This window comes from Mya arenaria, chromosome 17 (assembly GCF_026914265.1).
Source record: "Mya arenaria isolate MELC-2E11 chromosome 17, ASM2691426v1".
Lineage (NCBI taxonomy): Eukaryota > Metazoa > Mollusca > Bivalvia > Myida > Myidae > Mya > Mya arenaria.
In genome coordinates this window covers 40294159-40313996 of record NC_069138.1, presented here as the reverse complement: position 1 = coordinate 40313996, position 19838 = coordinate 40294159, and the positions used below count along the sequence as shown (strand labels likewise).

The 19838-nt window shown below is 39.8% G+C and overlaps 1 protein-coding gene across 1 annotated transcript in view; it reads left to right on the top strand.

Moving 5' to 3' along the window:
• The window catches only part of LOC128224911 (ATP-binding cassette sub-family A member 2-like), a 33258-nt gene extending 15429 nt beyond the window's left edge, over window positions 1-17829 (top strand). The window contains exons 24-47 of the mRNA XM_052935005.1: window positions 1034-1137; window positions 1437-1549; window positions 1782-1913; window positions 2160-2240; window positions 3797-3993; window positions 4135-4536; window positions 4681-4788; window positions 4969-5698; window positions 6133-6253; window positions 7211-7322; window positions 8097-8160; window positions 8289-8463; window positions 8987-9102; window positions 10875-11022; window positions 11409-11532; window positions 11655-11787; window positions 12141-12264; window positions 12514-12585; window positions 13126-13232; window positions 13525-13666; window positions 14034-14168; window positions 15059-15162; window positions 15528-15861; window positions 16144-17829. Of these exons, the coding sequence (XP_052790965.1) occupies window positions 1034-1137; window positions 1437-1549; window positions 1782-1913; window positions 2160-2240; window positions 3797-3993; window positions 4135-4536; window positions 4681-4788; window positions 4969-5698; window positions 6133-6253; window positions 7211-7322; window positions 8097-8160; window positions 8289-8463; window positions 8987-9102; window positions 10875-11022; window positions 11409-11532; window positions 11655-11787; window positions 12141-12264; window positions 12514-12585; window positions 13126-13232; window positions 13525-13666; window positions 14034-14168; window positions 15059-15162; window positions 15528-15861; window positions 16144-16308 (4043 nt within the window). The 3' untranslated portion in view covers window positions 16309-17829. The remainder of the gene's footprint in view (window positions 1-1033; window positions 1138-1436; window positions 1550-1781; window positions 1914-2159; window positions 2241-3796; window positions 3994-4134; window positions 4537-4680; window positions 4789-4968; window positions 5699-6132; window positions 6254-7210; window positions 7323-8096; window positions 8161-8288; window positions 8464-8986; window positions 9103-10874; window positions 11023-11408; window positions 11533-11654; window positions 11788-12140; window positions 12265-12513; window positions 12586-13125; window positions 13233-13524; window positions 13667-14033; window positions 14169-15058; window positions 15163-15527; window positions 15862-16143) is intronic.
• The last annotated feature ends 2009 nt before the right edge of the window (window positions 17830-19838 follow it).

Genomic DNA, 19838 nt, shown 5'->3' with positions numbered 1-19838 from the left:
TCCTTTCGCAGACACTGGCGTGTATTGGTGCGAATGTAGCAAGGAATGTGACTGTCGGGTGGAGGCCTGGCCGCCTGGTCTGAGTCCCACCGTGGTGTTGAGCCATACTCTATGTGTGTTATATTTCCTTTCGCAGACACTGGCGTGTATTGGTGCGAATGTAGCAAGGAATGTGACTGTCGGGTGGAGGTCTGGCCGCCTGGTCTGAGTCCCACCGTGGTGTTGAGCCATACTCTATGTGTGTTATATTTCCTTTCGCAGACACTGGCGTGTATTGGTGCGAATGTAGCAAGGAATGTGACTGTCGGGTGGAGGCCTGGCCGCCTGGTCTGAGTCCCACCGTGGTGTTGAGCCATACTCTATGTGTGTTATATTTCCTTTCGCAGACACTGGCGTGTATTGGTGCGAATGTAGCAAGGAATGTGACTGTCGGGTGGAGGCCGGGCCGCCTGGTCTGAGTCCCACCGTGGTGTTGAGCCATACTCTATGTGTGTTATATTTCCTTTCGCAGACACTGGCGTGTATTGGTGCGAATGTAGCAAGGAATGTGACTGTCGGGTGGAGGCCGGGCCGCCTGGTCTGAGTCCCACCGTGGTGTTGAGCCATACTCTATATGTGTTATATTTCCTTTCGCAGACACTGGCGTGTATTGGTGCGAATGTAGCAAGGAATGTGACTGTCGGGTGGAGGCCGGGCCGCCTGGTCTGAGTCCCACCGTGGTGTTGAGCCATACTCTATGTGTGTTATATTTCCTTTCGCAGACACTGGCGTGTATTGGTGCGAATGTAGCAAGGAATGTGACTGTCGGATGGAGGCCGGGCCGACTCGGAGTCCCGCCCGACTCGGAGTCCCGCCATGGTGTTGAGCTATACTCTATATGTTATACATGTATTTCCTTTCGCAGACTCGGGCGTGTCTTGGTGCGGATGTAGCCAGGAATGTGACTGTCGGGTGGAGGCCGGGCCGCCTGGTCTGAGTCCCGCTGTGGTGTTTAGCTGTACTCTATATGTTATACATACATTTTCTTTCGCAGACTCGGGCGTGTATTGGTGCGGATGTAGCCAGGAATGTGACTGTCGGATGGAGGCCGGGCCGACAGGTCTGAAGCCAGCCGTGGTGGTAAACAATCTCCGGAAGGTACATAACATTAAGTCATTTATTTGTATTGTTTTATTCACCGTTAAGGTTTACAAATCCTAATTGCAGTACTGTAGTAAACGGTTTGCCAATGGTAAAAAGGTACAGCAGCACGGGACGCTTCTCCTCATCTTTAGCTGTAACCAAGTGAACTGCATGCTTTGCAAAAATGTTTAAAGTTAAATACAATAATGAAAAAAACTTTAAAGTTATACTTTCCGCCCTAAGATGTTTATGCCGCAATGGTTTCTTGTTTGACTATCATAATTATATGTTTTTTTCGATTTTCTGTCCTTTAGACGTACGATGGAAAGGATGGACGGGCGGCAGTGGACGGTTTGACCTTCACCTTGTATGAGGACCAGGTCACCGCCTTCCTGGGGCATAACGGCGCCGGGAAAACAACGACCATGTATGTGAGAGCGTCTTACTAGAGAGCAGTTATGAAAGTGTTGTTTATAGTCGAAGAAAGATTTTTTTCCGCCTGACATACACATAAGCGACGTACTATATATGTAATACGCAAAGAAACACTGAATGCACATGTTTTAAGTTGACTGCAGTAATTAATGGTTTCAAATCGTTAATAATAAACTCGTTTTTTTAAGCAGAAACTATGAGATCCGACTTGGTTGCATTTTCAGGAGTATTTTAACGGGCTTGTTTCCTCCTACGTCGGGCACGGCGACCGTGTACGGACTTGACGTCAGGACGTCAATGCGCGAGCTTCGTCGTGACATGGGCGTCTGTCCACAGCATAACGTGTTATTCGACTGGTAAGTACGACCCGAGTAAAACACTGGTTTATAACAACATTACACCTTGATTCAACAGTGCAATTATTCTTGAATATTTCAAAAAAGATATACCTTCTCCATTGTGTACCTCTAGGAGTGAAGGCGAAAATGTTCTAAACGGCATTCAGTAAAGAAGTTGTTAGAACCATTTACTTTCTGCCCTCGTATTGCCATCTTACCTTTAGAATTGATGCTTGACATTCGAGAAGTTTTGTTACTTTTCAGTATGACGGTAGAGGAACACATTCTATTTTACTCAAGATTGAAAGGCGTTTCATTGAAGGACGCGAAGACAGAAATAAAAAGGTATACTAACCCTTGAACCTAATCCTCATCTAGTGACAGCTTTGTCAAGTATGAAAATGTATATTTCTTACAAATATATTAATAAATTGTACGACTTTTGATCAGACACACTTCAAATATAGTACGTGTGTGAAATTGGCGCATCTAGGACACAGGTCAACCAAATCGTTATGTATTCTACATGGTCTTGCTATGATCTACGACCCTGGTCAACCAATTCCTAATGTATTTTACATGGTTTTGCTATGATCTACGACCCTGGTCAACCAATTCCAAATGTATTTTACATGGTCTTGCTATGATCTACGACCCTGGTCAAGAATTCCTAATGTATTTTACATGGTCTTGCTATGATCTACGACCCTGGTCAAGAATTCCTAATGTATTTTACATGGTCTTGCTATGATCTACGACCCTGGTCAAGAATTCCTAATGTATTTTACATGGTCTTGCTATGATCTACGACCCTGGTCAAACAATTCCTAATGTATTTTATATGGTTAAGCTACGATCTACGACCATAGTAAACCAATTCCGAATGTATTTTACATGGTCTAGCTACGATCTATGACCCAGGTTAATATCCTTATGTATTTTACATGGTCTAGCTAGGATCTACGACCCAGGTTAATATCCTTATGTATTTTACATGGTCTAGCTAGGATGTACGACCCAGATCAACTATTTCCTAATGTATAGTACATGGTCTAGCTACGATCTACGACCCAGATCAACTATTTCCTAATGTATTTTACATGGTCTAGCTACGATCTTTGACCCAGGTCAACCATTTTCTAATGTATTTTACATGGTCTAGGAACGATCTTCAATCATGACCAATTCCTAATGTATTTTTCATGGTCTAGCTACGATCTACAACCATGGTCAACCAATTCCTAATGTTTTTTCATGGTCTAGCTACGATCTTCGACCCAGGTCAACCAATTTCCAATATATTTTACATGGTCTAGCTACGATCTACGACCAAGGTCAACCATTTTCTAATGTATTTTACATGGTCTAGCAACGATCTACAACCATGGTCAACCAATTCCTAATGTATTTTTCATGGTCTAGCTACGATCTACGACCCAGGTCAACCAATTTCCAATGTATTTGACATGGTCTAACTACGATCTACGACCCAGGTCAACCAATTCCAAATGTTTTTTACATGGTCTAGCTACGATCTTCGACGCAGGTCAACCAATTTCTTATGTATTATACATGATGTAGCTACGATCTACGACCCAGGTCAACCAATTCCTTATGTATTTTACATGGCCTAGCTACGATCTACGACCAAGGTCATCCAATTCCTAATGTATTTTACATGGTCTAGCTACGATCTATGACCCAGGTCGACCAATACTTTAAGCAGCTACGATCTTCGACTCAGGTGAACCAATTCCTGGTGTATTTTAGATGGTTGATCTACTATCTACGCGCTATCTGAATATTATCAGTTGAATATGTTCACCAATCCGAACGCGTTTGGTTTTGTAGGCTACGTTATGTAACGTTATGTTACCATTTCTATACACGACTTTTGACAGACTTCTGTCGGACCTGGGTATGGAGGCCAAGCGAAATTGTCTGCCGGGCGCCCTATCTGGAGGTATGTGTCGAAAGTTGTCAATCGCCATTGCCTTCGTCGGCGGCGCGCGGACGGTGCTCCTTGATGAACCGACAGCTGGCGTGGACCCGTACTCCCGACGAGCGATCTTGAAACTGCTCGCACAGTATAAGAAAGGTATGTGTCTGAAAGAAGGTTAACTTTCTGTTGTTTTATTATGTATCTTTACTGACGCTTTCTTTAAATGTCATCCATTGGAATTTTCTTTGTTGCCAACTTAGACGACATCATGCATTGGTTGAATCTTAATTGTTCTAGGGCGAACGATCTTTGTGTCCACTCACCACCTTGACGAAGCAGAGGCTATTGGTGACCGGATATTGATCATGGCAGAGGGGCGCATGCGCTGTGGTGGCTCTTCCACGTTTCTTAAGCGTCATTATGGCGACGGGCACCAGTTGCAAGTGTCATTCACTTCCGGTCAAATGAATATCCAGGCTAAATCTGTGTTAGAAATTATAAAATCTTATGTTCCACGAGCTCATATGAAGAGTATTAGCACACAAGAAGTTTGTTTTGTTGTACCAGTGGACACAAGTGAACGAAAATGTCTTGTGGATGTGATGCATTGTTTGCGGGAAAGAAAAGACGACCTTCATATTGGCACATTTGGATTTAGTGACTGTGGCCTGGAGAGCGTTTTCATCAAGGTCAATGCAGGTAAAGAAATAACCTGGTCATGGTTCAGTGCACACAAGTCACAATCAAAGTAAACTTTAGATCTCATTAGAAGTGTTTTCTCCATGATGCGTTCACATTAAATGCCAAGGTCTTTCAAATCATGTGGTTTGTCCTGTATTTCAGACAAGCTAGGAAAAGATTCTCACAATCTACAGCTGGACGCCCTTGGTTCTTCAGTGAACATTTCAGAAAACGATTTCAGTGTCAATGAACCGCCGGAGTCATTTTCTGGTAAGTTTTTGTTTGGAATTGTGTTGCCTTGGGTTCCATATCCCTTAAATTGACACAAGGTTATTTTACAGAATCATTTTTAGAAGGCATTTTAAATCGCGCGTGAGTTATCTGACCTTTCGTGTTACAACTGTAAGTCTTCCATTAAAAAAACTCGAATGTTTTGTTTTTGTTTTTCAGATGATGTCGATCTTCTAGACAACCATTTCAACACGGACGACAATCGCCGTAGCTTTATGGATCACATGAAAGCTTTGTTCATCAAGCGCCTGTGGCTTATGCTGCGGAACAGGAAGGCGCTCGTCTCGCAGGTGCTACTTCCGGCGCTGTTCGTGTCCATTTCCATGACCATTGCGCTGACGGCCCCTCGGGTAGCGGACCCTGATCCCATCGAAATGTCCACCGCCCAATACTTTGAGGCCACACAACCGGTTGGAAACTTTGTGCCATTCTCTTTAAATAAAGACTCAAGAAGCAACGCAAAAAGAAGTGTTGATGGAAAGTTAAAGTCAGAAAATATACCAGAAAGACTTCTGGAAACATTTTATTTACCGTCTGGGCTTGGTGCTGCTTGTTTATTAAAAACTTTGAATTCAAGTGACCTGCATAAATCACCTATCATAACAAGAAACATGTTTGATGAAAGTTGCTCGCAGTATTTTGAAAAGGAAACGAAACTCACATTTTCAAGTGTCCAGTCTTTTCCTGATTTAGTGGGAAACTACAGACTTTCAGTAAATAATGATGAATGCAAATGCAAAGCCGATAACACCGGACTTTCATGTGAAGAGAAACAAGAACCGAGTAAATGGCGCCTGCCCATGGGTGACGTCATACAGGATATAACATCAGACACCGGAAATGACGACGATTTCTACTTGTATTCGAATGATGTTTACCGACGTCATAGGTTTGTGTTCATCCTACAAGTCAAGTACCACAGGTGTCCGGCATATAGTTTGGACAATAACAATTTTCCCTTCAGTCCTTTGATGCTGTTTGGAAATAATAAGGAAATTCAATATTGTTTCTCAAGTTTTATTTAAAAAAAAACATTTATATTTTTCTGTATATATATGTATGATGATGTTTCAGTCAAACTCTTAGAATTTTATGGAAACAATAACAAAGGTTGAAGGGCCTTATGTCAACGTGACGGACACCTGTGTTAAGCACTAAGTATGTTAGTATGGAATCAAATACAGTCATATATTATAGAAGGACATATGCGAAACCAACACTGCAACCTTTCTGAATATATTTTTAAGTCTACATTCATTTAGCGTTTGGACATTTCTGCTTATATTAGTCACGCTTAAGACACGGAAACACCTGGTATTTCAGGTACGGCGGGTACACTTTCGGCGGTGACTTGAGTTATGTGCCGGAAATCCTGAAAAATAAAAGTAACACCGGAAATGCTGATAACATCGTTGCAATGTTTGCTGTTAAAGACCATTCAAAGGTATGGAATTGTTAAAAAATATTTCTCTCGAAAAAAGGAGCGTTTCTTTTATATTTTTTAGCTCACCAGAGCACGAAGTGCTCAAGGTGAGCTATTGTGATCGGTCTTTGTCCGTCGTCCGTCCGTCAGTTCGTCCGTCGGTCCGTCCGTCAACAATTGCTTAAAAAACATCTCCTCTGACACTACCTGGCCAAATTCAATGAAGCTTCACAGGAAGCTTCCTTTGGTGTCCCTCTACAAAAATACAACAAGGGGTCACGATTGATTAACAACAACAACAACAAAATGGCCGATTTCCTGTTTGCTAGAAAAAGCATCTCCTCTGAAACTACCAGTCCAAATTCAATGAAACTTTACAGGAAGCTTCCTTGGGTGACCTTCTACAAAAAATACAACAAGGAGTCACGATTGATCAACAACAACAACAAAATGGCTGACTTCCTGGTTTGCTTTAAAAAAAACATCTCCTCTGAAACTACCTCGTCAAATTCAATGAAACTTTACAGGAAGCTTCCTTGGGTGACCTTCTACCAAAATACAACAAGGGGTCACGATTGATCAACAACAACAACAACAACAAACTGGCCGACTTACTGTTTTGCTTTAAAAAAAATCTCTGAAACTACCAGGCCAAATTCAATGAAACTTTACTGGTAGCTTTATTGCATGACCCTTTACAAATATAAAACAAGGCATCGTCATCAGTAAAGTTATGTTTAAATTGCAACATTTTTATTAATGCTTTATCACAGAGTTGTGGCCCTTTGCTTAGATGAGCGTTTTAGGGCCATCATGGCCCTCTTGTTATTCATTATTATCACAGCGTTTCAACTGACCACTTAAACAAAAGTTAATGTCTGTAAAGGGAATTGTATTTGTTCAACTTGTTGTGGTAATTGTTTATAAAAGACCATTGTATCTTTATTCACCATTGTCCATATCACGTCCTCTTCGCAGGTATGGTACAACCAGAAGGGGTACCACTCGATGCCTGTCTACCTAAACACCTTCCACAATGCCCTTCTGCGAGCCTCTCTTCCATCTCACATGGGCGACCCGGCCTCCTACGGTACGTACATTAACATCACGCCTGCTTCACGGGCTTCCTACTAACCGGCACCGGTTGAATGACTTTCGTCCAACATGGTCGACCCATTCTCTTACGGTACGTAAATGTACATCACGCCTGCAACACGGGCATCCTACTAACCGGCACCGGTTGAATGACTTCCGTCCAACATGGTCGACCCATTCTCTTACGGTACGTAAATGTACATCACGCCCGCAACACGGGCATCCTACTAGCCGGTACCTGTTGAATGACTTCCGTCCAACATGGTAGACCCATTATCTTACGGTACGTAAATGTACATCACGCCTGCAACACGGGCATCCTACTAACCGGCACCGGTTGAATGACTTCCGTCCAACATGGACGACCCATTCTCTTACGGTACGTAAATGTACATCACGCCTGCTACTCGTTCTTCCTACTACCGGGCACTGGTGGATTGAGACTTCCGTCTTTCATCTGTATGGCGTGTAACTACTTACTTCAGATTGCAGATTTCATGGATGATAGTGAATTCTGCAGAGTTTGCATAAATATGTTCACACACCAAACTTTAAATGCTCTCTGAAAGGGAAATGTTGATGCTCCTCTTACACCGTGCTACGCATTTATAGAGCACACATTCCTTTCTGTTAATTATTTTTAAACAACAAAACTTACTAACAAGATAAACCTTTACCCGCATTCAAAGACGTTTTTTCTTCCGTTTAGGTCATGTCCAGTGAACGTGATTTTCATGCAGTAAGATCATGTAACTATTCCTTTTTTCAGGAATAACTTTGTTGAACCACCCGATGAAACAAACAACCAATGATTTCCTCAACTCAGACTACATGTGAGTATAATTTCCTAGGTTTTTATTTTAATTATGTTGTTCATAATTTTTCTGTTGTAGCACGATGCTAACATAAATTTTCTCACATTTTATATCCTCATTTATTATTAGTATTTTCCTAATTCCAGTAAGGGCGGTACTGACGTGTTGATGGCGATATTCGTGATCGTCGCTATGTCGTTTGTGCCGGCCAGTTTCGTGGTCACTCTGGTCCACGAGCGGTCAGTCCGGGCCAAGCACCTGCAAATGTCCAGCGGTCTCCGGCCAGTCACATACTGGCTAGCCAACTTTCTATGGGATATGGTCAGTTTCCTTTAGTTAACGTCCGTGATGTCTGAATCTGGCTAAAACTATTTAGCATGTATTCGATAATTAATTGGTTTAAGCATACCTTTTTTATTGAAAGACCCATAAAAAGTATGCAAAGTCATAAATACATTATCAAACTGTAGGATTGGGCTGGATGATGGTAAAAATCTTATGAAAGCCCTTACCCACCGAAAATCGATAATTAATTGTTGCTCACCCCTTTCAGCTTAATTACAAATGTACAAGTAAGAGGGATATGTCAGATTTAAATGTTAGTTTAAAGCTGCCTTAACTAGCCTTTTAGTTCTGTAAGAAACAACATATGTTATCTGAATGGTTGATTTATCCCACTAGTACATGCATTTGGTTTGTAGATGTAAAGACTTTGTTAATGATCGGAAAACGTGATTGGAGATGTTATGTTGGCCTACATGTTGTCGCTAGCGTCGGCGTACATATACTTCCTGTTGGCTATTAAAACATTGTACACATGTTATATAATATATTTCATTTTTAGTGTAACTGCCTGTTACCGACGGTGTGCATTATCGGGGTGCTGCTAGTCTTCCGGATAGATGCATACGTAGAGGGAGACAACTTGACCGCTGTTATACTGCTCTTCCTTGTGTACGGGTATGTGACATTTGTGTACAGTACTGGTATGTAGCAGTTAAAATTGCGTTCGGCACGGATTCGTAACATGTGTCTACGGTATGGGTATTTGTGTACGGGTATGTTTCATTTGTGCACGGTACGGGTATGTGACATTCGAGGTCGGTACTTTTTTGTCATTTGTGTAGGGTATAGGTATGTGTCATTTGTATAGGGTACGGGTATGTGACATTTGTGTACGGTACGGGTATGTGACATTTGTGTACGGTACGGGTATGTGACGTTTGTGTACGGTACAGGTATGTGACATTTGTGTACGGGTATGTGACATTTGTGTACGGGTATGTGACATTTGTGTACGGGTATGTGACATTTGTGTACGGGTATGTGACATTTGTGTACGGGTATGTGACATTTGTGTTCGGTACGGGTATGTGACCTTTGTGTATGGGTATGTGACATTTGTGTACGGTACGGGTATGTGACATTTGTGTACGGTACGGGTATGTGACATTTGTGTACGGTACGGGTATGTGACGTTTGTGTACGGTACAGGTATGTGACATTTGTGTACGGGTATGTGACATTTGTGTACGGGTATGTGACATTTGTGTACGGGTATGTGACATTTGTGTACGGGTATGTGACATTTGTGTACGGGTATGTGACATTTGTGTTCGGTACGGGTATGTGACCTTTGTGTATGGGTATGTGACATTTGTGTACGGGTATGTGACATTTGTGTTCGGTACGGGTATGTGTCATTTGTGTACGAGTATGTACTTTTTGCCATTTGTGTAGGGTACGGGCATGTGACATTTGTGTACGGTACGGGTATATGACATCTGTGTACGGGATTGTACGATGATTTGTGTATGGTACGGGTATGTGACATTTGTGTACGGGATTGTGACATTTGTGTAGGGTTCGGGTATGTGACATTTGTATAGGGTACGGGTATGTGGCATATGTGTACGGTACGGGTATGTGGTATGTGACATTTGTGTAGGGTACGGGTATGTGACATCTGTGTACGGTACGGGTATGTGACATTTGTGTACGGTACGGGTATGTGACATTTGTGTACGGTACGGGTATGTGACATTTGTGTACGGTACGGGTATGTGACATTTGTGTACGGTACGGGTATGTGACATTTGTGTACGGGTATGTGACATCTGTGTACGGTACGGGTATGTGACATTTGTGTACGGTTCGGGTATGTGACATTTGTGTACGGGTATGTGACATCTGTGTACGGTACGGGTATGTGACATTTGTGTACGGTACGGGTATGTGACATTTGTGTACGGTACGGGTATGTGACATCTGTGTAGGTACGGGTATGTGACATCTGTGTAGGGTACGGGTATGTGACATTTGTGTAGGGTACGGGTTTGTGACATTTGTGAACGGTACGGGTATGTGACATTTGTGTACGGTACGGGTATGTGACATTTGTGTACGGTACGGGTATGTGACATTTGTGTACGGTACGGGTATGTGACGTTTGTGTACCAGATTGTGACAGTTGTGTTAGAGTGCGTGACATTTGCGTACGGGTATGCGACATTTGTATTAGAGTGTGTGACATTTGTGTTAATGTGTGTGCCATTTGTTTAAGGGAATGTGACATTTGTGTTAAGGTGTGTGACATTTGTACAAGGGTATGTGACATTTGTGTAAAGGTATGTGGCAATTTGTACGGATATGTGAAATTTGTGTTAGGGTATATGACATTTGTGTACCATTCCATTTTACAAATTTACATGACACACTTTGTATACCTATAGTTGGACGATGACGCCGATGATGTATCCGGCCAGTTTTCTATTCACGGAGCCCAGTGTGGCGTACATCTGTCTCATCGTCGCTAACCTCTTCATCGGCATCACCTCCGTACAGATCAGCTTCATGCTCAAACTGTTCGACTTCTCTCAGGTACATACTGGAATTCCTGCGCTTTTGTAGCCCGTTGTCGAAAGATCACATTTAAAAAAATACATATATAAGCGCTTTCGTCGTCGGCCGGTATCGGCGGCATCATGGTAGTCGTACAAAACTATTAGCGTTGGACATGACTTTATATCCTATAAATTTGTTACGCAAATTAGCAACACGGAATAATAAACAGGCGTTAATACGGCAGCATATCCCGTCGCTATGGAAAAGTTTAATCTTTACTTATGTGCATTCACCTTCTATGAAAAACGAAAGCTCGAAACTACCGCTCTCGGACATATCATAACGTTGGGCGTAATAAAATAAAGTTGTTGTTTTTTAATAAATCCACCGAAATGGCTTCGTGAATGTGTTTCATATTTCAGAGTGTTTCTGCGTGGAACGAGTTTCTAGGGGATGTGTTCCTTATCTTCCCCAACTATTGCCTTGGTAACGGAATGATGACTGTCGCCCTGAATCACTATAGCAACCAATACTACAGTCACCTGGGTAAGTCTTTATCACAAGGCGTATTACACATTTTGCAATGAATTGATATATTGAGGAGATATTAACGAATGGATATAAATTAATTAAAAAGTATTAAAAGTACAAACAATTTTATTTTTCAGGCTACTTCGACAAGATGACGTCAGCAATGACGTGGAAAATAGCGGGAAAGAGGCTGGTTGCCATGGTTGTGATGGGCATGGTGTCGTTTGCAGTTACTCTTCTTATTGAATATAAACTCTTTTGTAGGACTAGGTAAACCCTACAAGCCTGCCATCACGTGTTTAGCGACACATGACGAAAGTTTAACTTTAAGTTAATACATAGATTTGAACAAATAAAATGTAAAATGTATTAAAGTTTCATAAAATTATTCTAACTATTTAAATTCTGGATTTTGACATGGAAAGGAAATGTGTCCCGTGCCATTCACCATTTTAGCACCTGATCATCCGTCTTTTGTAAGTATTTAAGGGGTCAAATTTTTCCTGGCCTTGTGGTTTAGTTTAACTATTTATGTTTCATGCTGTATATCTATACTTTTTTGTTAAATAATTGCAAGTTTGCATGAACACTGTGTTTAATCATTCAATTGATATTTATTTTAGGGTGAAAAGCTACCCGGCAAATCGAATAATACCTGACGAAGATGTTGACGTCGAGTTTGAAAGACGCCGAACGATGACGTCATCAGCAGATAATGACGTAGTTAGACTACAAGGCCTTTCAAAGGTATCCAGATTTCAAGATCTCCGTAAATTACATTTACTGCTTTATGCTTTTGCATTTTCTCTAAATATTGCTATATTTTTCATAAATAAACATTAGTTCTGGGAGAGTCGTCACATCAGTTGTTGTGCTAGTGAGGTCAGAGTTATTGACATAATTGTAATTGGAGAAATAAAGTACGAATCTTGGATATATCATATATTTTATCGCTACAATAATGTTCAATCTTCATATCCGGGTATTTCACTTCAGGTCTACCACAAACGGAGAGGTGGTTCGGTGAAGGCGGTAGACAATTTGACCTTCTCTGTTCCAAGAGGCGAGGTACGTAGAAAACAGTTAAATACATATACGAATATAAGAATTGAAGAAGTTCAAAGAATTCACTTATAGTTTTATTAAGAAGAATTTAATCAAAATACTTAGTTCATGATTCTTGTCAGAGATTCTGCAAGAGTTGATATTGGTTCACTGACTTTTCATGGATTATTTCATTTTAAATACTTTTAACGACGCGAAAGCAACTTTTAAATCATTACAGTAAGAATAGTTTATGGCTTCATTTTCGAATAAAAAAATAACTTTTAAATCAAACTTACACTTCATTGCTATTTAAAAATGACGATAATCGTTCTGATTTCGAAATTATTCTTTTTATAACATGTGTTATATACCTTTCCTAAACAGAGTATTGCCAGAAAAGGACGCAAAACTGGATTGATCTTGTCCAGATATTATCAAAAAAGTCATACAAAACAGCTCTTGTATGTACTTTTTCAAATATATTCAAGGAATCTAATTATTTGAAGAAAAATTACAATACCATCAAACATAATGAAACGTTTACGTATGCATGTGTTTTAGTGTTTCGGATTGCTGGGCGTGAACGGAGCTGGCAAGACGTCAACGTTCCGCATGCTCACAGGAGACTTACGGCCGACGTTCGGGGACGTCAAACTTCTAGGTCACAGGTATAATAAAGTTGTAGAACACATGACACATAACGTTATAGCGATGGTGATATGTATGTGTTCTACTACAGTAACTGTAAGTGTGAATTGCCTGGTACCGTTGTAGCCGTTAGTATTGTTATGTTGTGAAAAGGATTTGCACTTATAATTTCTCCTTAAAAGGCTTTTGAAAATTCCAAATATGTTGTGAAAGTCAAAAAAAAGATTGATTCCTTCAACCGTTCAAAATAAAAAGGGATGTTAAAAAGTTGAGACAAAATAGTAAATGATGTCATGACCTTTCATTTTAAAGCGTGACAGCCACGGGATTGGACACCCAACGTCACGTGGGCTACTGTCCCCAGTATGACGCCATCTTTGACGAGTTGACGCCACGACAACATCTCAGTCTGTACGCTAGGCTCCGGGGAATACCTGCAATGTACCGCGATACGGTATGTGAGACATGTTTTATTTGAGGAAAAGGTTCCAATGACAACGTATAGTTCGAAACAAATATTCAAGAATTTGATTGGAAGTTAAAAACTTATAAAGATCATCATATTCAGCATCAAACAATTAAATTTATTAATAGCGGGGTGTCTTATGAATTTCAAATAATGTGTTAGCTTGAAGAAAACTACTTAAAGTGTCAACATATGAGACACGAAATGTTCCAATGACGTGAGAGTCTGAGACCTTAAGTAATATTTCAATAAATATGCTTTAGTTTTCTATTTTCACCGTTCACATACAAGAGTGTTTTTTTCTACAACCTGTACTGCGTACCAAGTTACATCCTCATTCTCTGCCCCAATATAGGCAATCCGGAAGTGCCTGACGACGCTTGGTGTGTGGCGGTACGCGGACCAAGCGGCTGGTCAGTTGAGCGGTGGGACTCGCCGGAAGTTGTCAACGGCCATAGCCCTCATTGGAGACCCGCCCCTTGTCCTCCTTGTGAGCATTTAGATGGTTATTTGTGTTTTTTGTTGGAAGTAGAAATTATTACCAGATGTTTTCAAAACAACGCCATTTCTAAACCCATATTTAGTATATGATTTTATACGGACACATTCCACACGTGCTGAATACAATCATTATTTATAGATAATTTCCATGCTATGATTATTCGCATTTTTAAACGTGATTAATATATTAAAAAAACCAGGCCTTATTTTGAAATGAAATACGTAGGTCTACACATTTTCAGCTTCTTATTTTCTACATCAAAACGAATATAATGCACTTCGTTTTCACTTTCGTTTTGTTTAAATTATATTAAAGTCAAATGGTTAACAATTCAAACATTTGAAATTCCCATCATGGGAGGGAATCAGTGTGCCTGTTGATACCTCCCTGTAACGCAATAGTGCAGAAATCTAACAGGTTGTCTATTATTATTGACAATTGCATTCAATTAGTTTTAGCCAAGAGACCTAGGGAATTACAAGTGTTGAACGATTATTTCTATTATTATATCCCGCATGACTTAGTTGTCACGCAGCATTCTAATCTGATAATATTAATTACATTATGAAACGACGATCAGTAATTGTTCACATGTCTTTTGCGCAACATTTTCAAGAAATTCATCCAGTATGACATTTTTTTTCCAGCAGTTGAGTGCCAATAGTAGATGAGCAATTTCATTTGAAGTAGCATACATTCCTTAATGAATAATTGTGAAATACATTGCGTTTATATACCCATGGAATTGAATGATTTTTTTGAAACAATGATATTTTGATATTTGCAAGCTTTTTTTGTTATGTAGGTAAATAACTATTCATAGCTTATGTTAACTTTTTTTATTATACTCCGAATAACAAATTAATAACTGCTTGCAGGACGAGCCTACTTCCGGTTTGGATCCCTGTTCGAAGCGCCACTTGTGGAGCGTCATAGAGCGACAGACAAGCCGGGGCACAGCTGTCGTCTTCTCTTCACACAGGTAAGTCGGATAACCAACCATAGTTCCCAAAGCATGTTTTGTTAAATGTACGTGACGTCTGAAGTGTATATACGCGACGTCAACGCCTTGTAATGAATAATGGATACTTGCTTTCATACGTTTCACAAAGCTGTACGACAGTCAAACTAAAACAACAGCAACAAACAGAACACTTGTAAAATAAGAACATTTTTATGATATTTGTTTATTATTACTGTAGATAGACCTGCAGAATTCTAATCTAAAACAACAATCACATTCAAACACGCATGAATATCATGCATGTGACGTCCGTCCTAAACAGCTACTTTGTTGCAATACTTACGTTGCCGTGGCACTGTGGCATTTTACCTTTTCTTTTCTAGCATGGAGGAGTGTGAGACGCTGTGTGACAGGCTTGCCATTATGGCCGCCGGTCGCTTGCGGTGCCTTGGGACGCTCCCTCGCCTAAAAGCTCAACACGGAAGTGGATATTCGGCTACCGTCGTCGTCTGTTCACCGAATACGCTTTCTGCCGTACGCAGTCATCTTGAGGGGTCTCTACGTGGAGCGAGTGTTGGCTATCAAGGCAGTCACGCCCTGCTGGTGGAACTTCCGATCACGTGCTGGGAACTACCGGAAGTACTAGAGGCCCTGGAGAAAATACCGGTGACGCTTGGTGTCGTTGACTACAGCATCAATCAAAATACACTTGACAAGGTAATAGTAGACTAATAAGTCATCGAACTGTTGAAACGCATGTTTAAAAGAATCACTATGTGTATTCTTGAAGATCTTTGTCGATTATTTCTTGTTTTGCACAGACGAGAAGTCAGATTTTAATCAAAATTGCAAAAACCATTTCAATGATAATGTGCAAACTTGGATCACATTTTTTAATTTAACAATGTAAGTTATCTATACTGCAGGAACATTTGCCTTTATTTATGATACTATATCATAAATTTTGGTCTTTTAAATCGTAAATCTTTTCTGTTTCAGGTATTTATAAAATTTGCAACAGAACAAGACAAAGTCAAAGACACCGATGACAGTCTCGACTGCAACTCGACGCTTAGTGACGTCACTTTGAACGATGACGTCACTCTAGAAATGACACAACGTGACACAAGTGGTTCAGACAATGCTTTGATCGAGATCTTATAATAATTTATTTAATAGCTCCACCATGATGGTGGTTTTATTTAAGATGTTTATGTGTTCATTTCAAAATCTGTAATTCCATTGTTTGTACAAAGCTCAAAGCAGAAACAAGATATTTGTTGAGAGTGATAGAGGTGCAGCCCTAACTTCTTACTGTGTGATATTTCCCCATTCCGTCCTGAACTTTGTGATTGTATGTTGTTAATCATGTTGTACGCTTGATTGCTTTGACTTTATTTTTGTTTTGTTTTTATATCATATTTATTGTTTATATTTAATCATTTATACCAGTGTTGGTGTATTATTTATTTTGTTACATATTTATGCAAAATGTGACAACTTTGAGATCAAATTATTTTGCTCGTTAAATATCCAACTATATAAAGAGCATTGCATTGAATAACCTGGTGCTTTTATTTATGATGTAAATATTTGTGTTGAAGGATTCGATGGAATATAAATTATTTCCCTCGTTCTTTACCGTGAGCTGTTTGTCCAAACGCAGACTAAAATATCCACTTTCACGTGCTTATTAGGACATTCCTTTCCAATACCAAATTCAGCATGCTAGTAAATGATTACTTCAAGAACACTGGATAGGCATTTCCGGTGAATTCATCCGTGCTGGAAAACTCCATCTGGCTTTCAATGCTAGATGAGTCACGCGCTGTGATGCAATACTTTGTATTTCTTTTTTATTCATTTTATGAAAGCAAAATTATGATATTTCAATAGACTATTTCCATAAACATTCACTTTACAAAAATAAGATGCAAATCATTATTATTATTATTATTATTATTATTAAAATTTATTATTATTATTATTATAATAATTAGGATACCAACCACCACCACTATCGCCGGGCCTTGATGGTATTGTATGGTTTGTCCCCCTGTCCTAAGAAATTTGTTTCATGTCACAAACCAGACACAGGCATTGTTGGCTAAGAAGAAACGTTGATATCGCTAGCCGTGATCAGTGACGCCAAAATATCATGATTTTGGCGTATGGAACCGATTTGATGGTTTATTTGACAGGAATGGTGATGAACGTAACTTGTTTACAGGGTTTTATGAACTTGTACTCGTGCAAAAAGTAAATTGAATAATACAACACGAGGTTTTAAAATCCTTCAACGTGTAATCTAAAGCGTACATTGTTGTTAAGGTTAGATATTATCATGACAAACATCAAACTCCATTTCTTAAACATATCTTTTCTTCAAGATAAGGTGTCTTGGTTATGAAGCCAAGTACAAGTATCGATTCGCTGTTACAATACATCTATTAGCGTATGGTCATTGCCGCCAATTGTACCAGGCTGTTTGAAATACTCATCGATCTACAATTCAGAAATGAACAGTTGTTCATGGCAGTTTCATTCCCATAGATAATCATCTTCGGAAATATGAATGACGCAGAAATTACTTTTTTTATTCATGACCGAAAAGTACATTTATAATTTCCATTGATGTCCTACTATTCAATAAATACATATCAAACTACTGTGCTATACGTAAAGTTCATTGAGTGAAACTTACTATACTTTGTTGTCATATTCATGTATTAATTCATTACAATATGCAGCTGTAACTACATTAAATAAATTGACACGACAATGTTTGTAAGGTTTGCACAGTAAGTCCCGACATAACGCGTCTCTCTAAATACTCGGCTAAACATAACGCGTCTCTCTAAAGACCCGGTTAAACATCACACGTTTCTATAAAAAAAATCGGTTAAATAAAGACACGGTTCAACAAAACGCGTTTCCCTACAGACTCGGTTAAATGTAACGCGTTTCTCTAAACACTCGGTTATATGTAACGCGTTTCTCTAAAGACTCGGTTAAATGTAACGCGTTTCCCTAAAGACTCGGTTAAATGTAACGCGTTTCCCTAAAGACTCGGTTAAATGTAACGCGTTTCCCTAAAGACTCGGTTAAATGTAACGCGTTTCCCTAAAGACTCGGTTAATTGTAACGCGTTTCTCTAAAGACTCGGTTTAATGTAACGCGTTTCCCTACAGACTCGGTTAAATGTAACGCGTTTCTCTAAAGACTCGGTTAAATGTAACGCGTTTCCCTAAAGACTCGGTTAAATGTAACGCGTTTCTCTAAAGACTCGGTTAAATGTAACGCGTTTCCCTACAGACTCGGTTAAATGTAACGCGTTTCTCTAAAGACTCGGTTAAATGTAACGCGTTTCTCTAAAGACTCGGTTAAATGTAACGCGTTTCCCTACAGACTCGGTTAAATGTAACGCGTTTCTCTAAAGACTCGGTTAAATGAAACGCGTTTCCCTAAAGACTCGGTTAAATGTAACGCGTTTCTCTAAAGACTCGGTTAAATGTAACGCGTTTCTCTAAAGACTCGGTTAAATGTAACGCGTTTCCCTACAGACTCGGTTAAATGTAACGCGTTTCTCTAAACACTCGGTTAAATGAAACGCGTTTCCCTAAAGACTCGGTTAAATGTAACGCGTTTCCCTAAAGACTCGGTTAAATGTAACGCGTTTCCCTAAAGACTCGGTTAAATGTAACGCGTTTCTCTAAAGACTCGGTTAAATATAACGCGTTTCTCTAAAGACTCGGTTAAATGTAACGCGTTTCTCTAAAGACTCGGTTCAACAAAACGCGTTTCCCTAAAGACTCTGTTAAATGTAACGCGTTTCTCTAAAGACTCGGTTCAACAAAACGCGTTTCCCTAAAGACTCGGTTAAATGTAACGCGTTTCTCTAAAGACTCGGTTAAATATAACGCGTTTCCCTAAAGACTCTGTTAAATATAACGCGTTTCTCTAAAGACTCGGTTCAACAAAACGCGTTTCCCTAAAGACTCGGTTCAACAAAACGCGTTTCCCTAAAGACTCTGTTCAACAAAACGCGTTTCCCTAAAGACTCTGTTAAATATAACGCGTTTCCCTAAAGACTCTGTTCAACAAAACGCGTTTCCCTAAAGACTCTGTTAAATGTAACGCGTTTCTCTAAAGACTCTGTTCAACAAAACGCGTTTCCCTAAAGACTCTGTTAAATATAACGCGTTTCCCTAAAGACTCTGTTCAACAAAACGCGTTTCCCTAAAGACTCTGTTAAATATAACGCGTTTCTCTAAAGACTCGGTTATACATAACGCGTTTCTCTAAAGACTCTGTTAAATGTAATGCGTTTCTCTAAAGACTCTGTTCAACAAAACGCGTTTCCCTAAGACTCGGTTCAACAAAACGCGTTTCCCTAAAGACTCTGTTCAACAAAACGCGTTTCCCTAAAGACTCTGTTAAATGTAACGCGTTTCTCTAAAGACTCTGTTCAACAAAACGCGTTTCCCTAAAGACTCTGTTAAATATAACGCGTTTCCCTAAAGACTCTGTTCAACAAAACGCGTTTCCCTAAAGACTCTGTTAAATATAACGCGTTTCTCTAAAGACTCGGTTATACATAACGCTTTTCTCTAAGGACTTGGTTATACATAACGCGTTTCTCTAAAGACTCGGTTATACATAACGCGTTTCTCTAAAGACTCGGTTATACATAA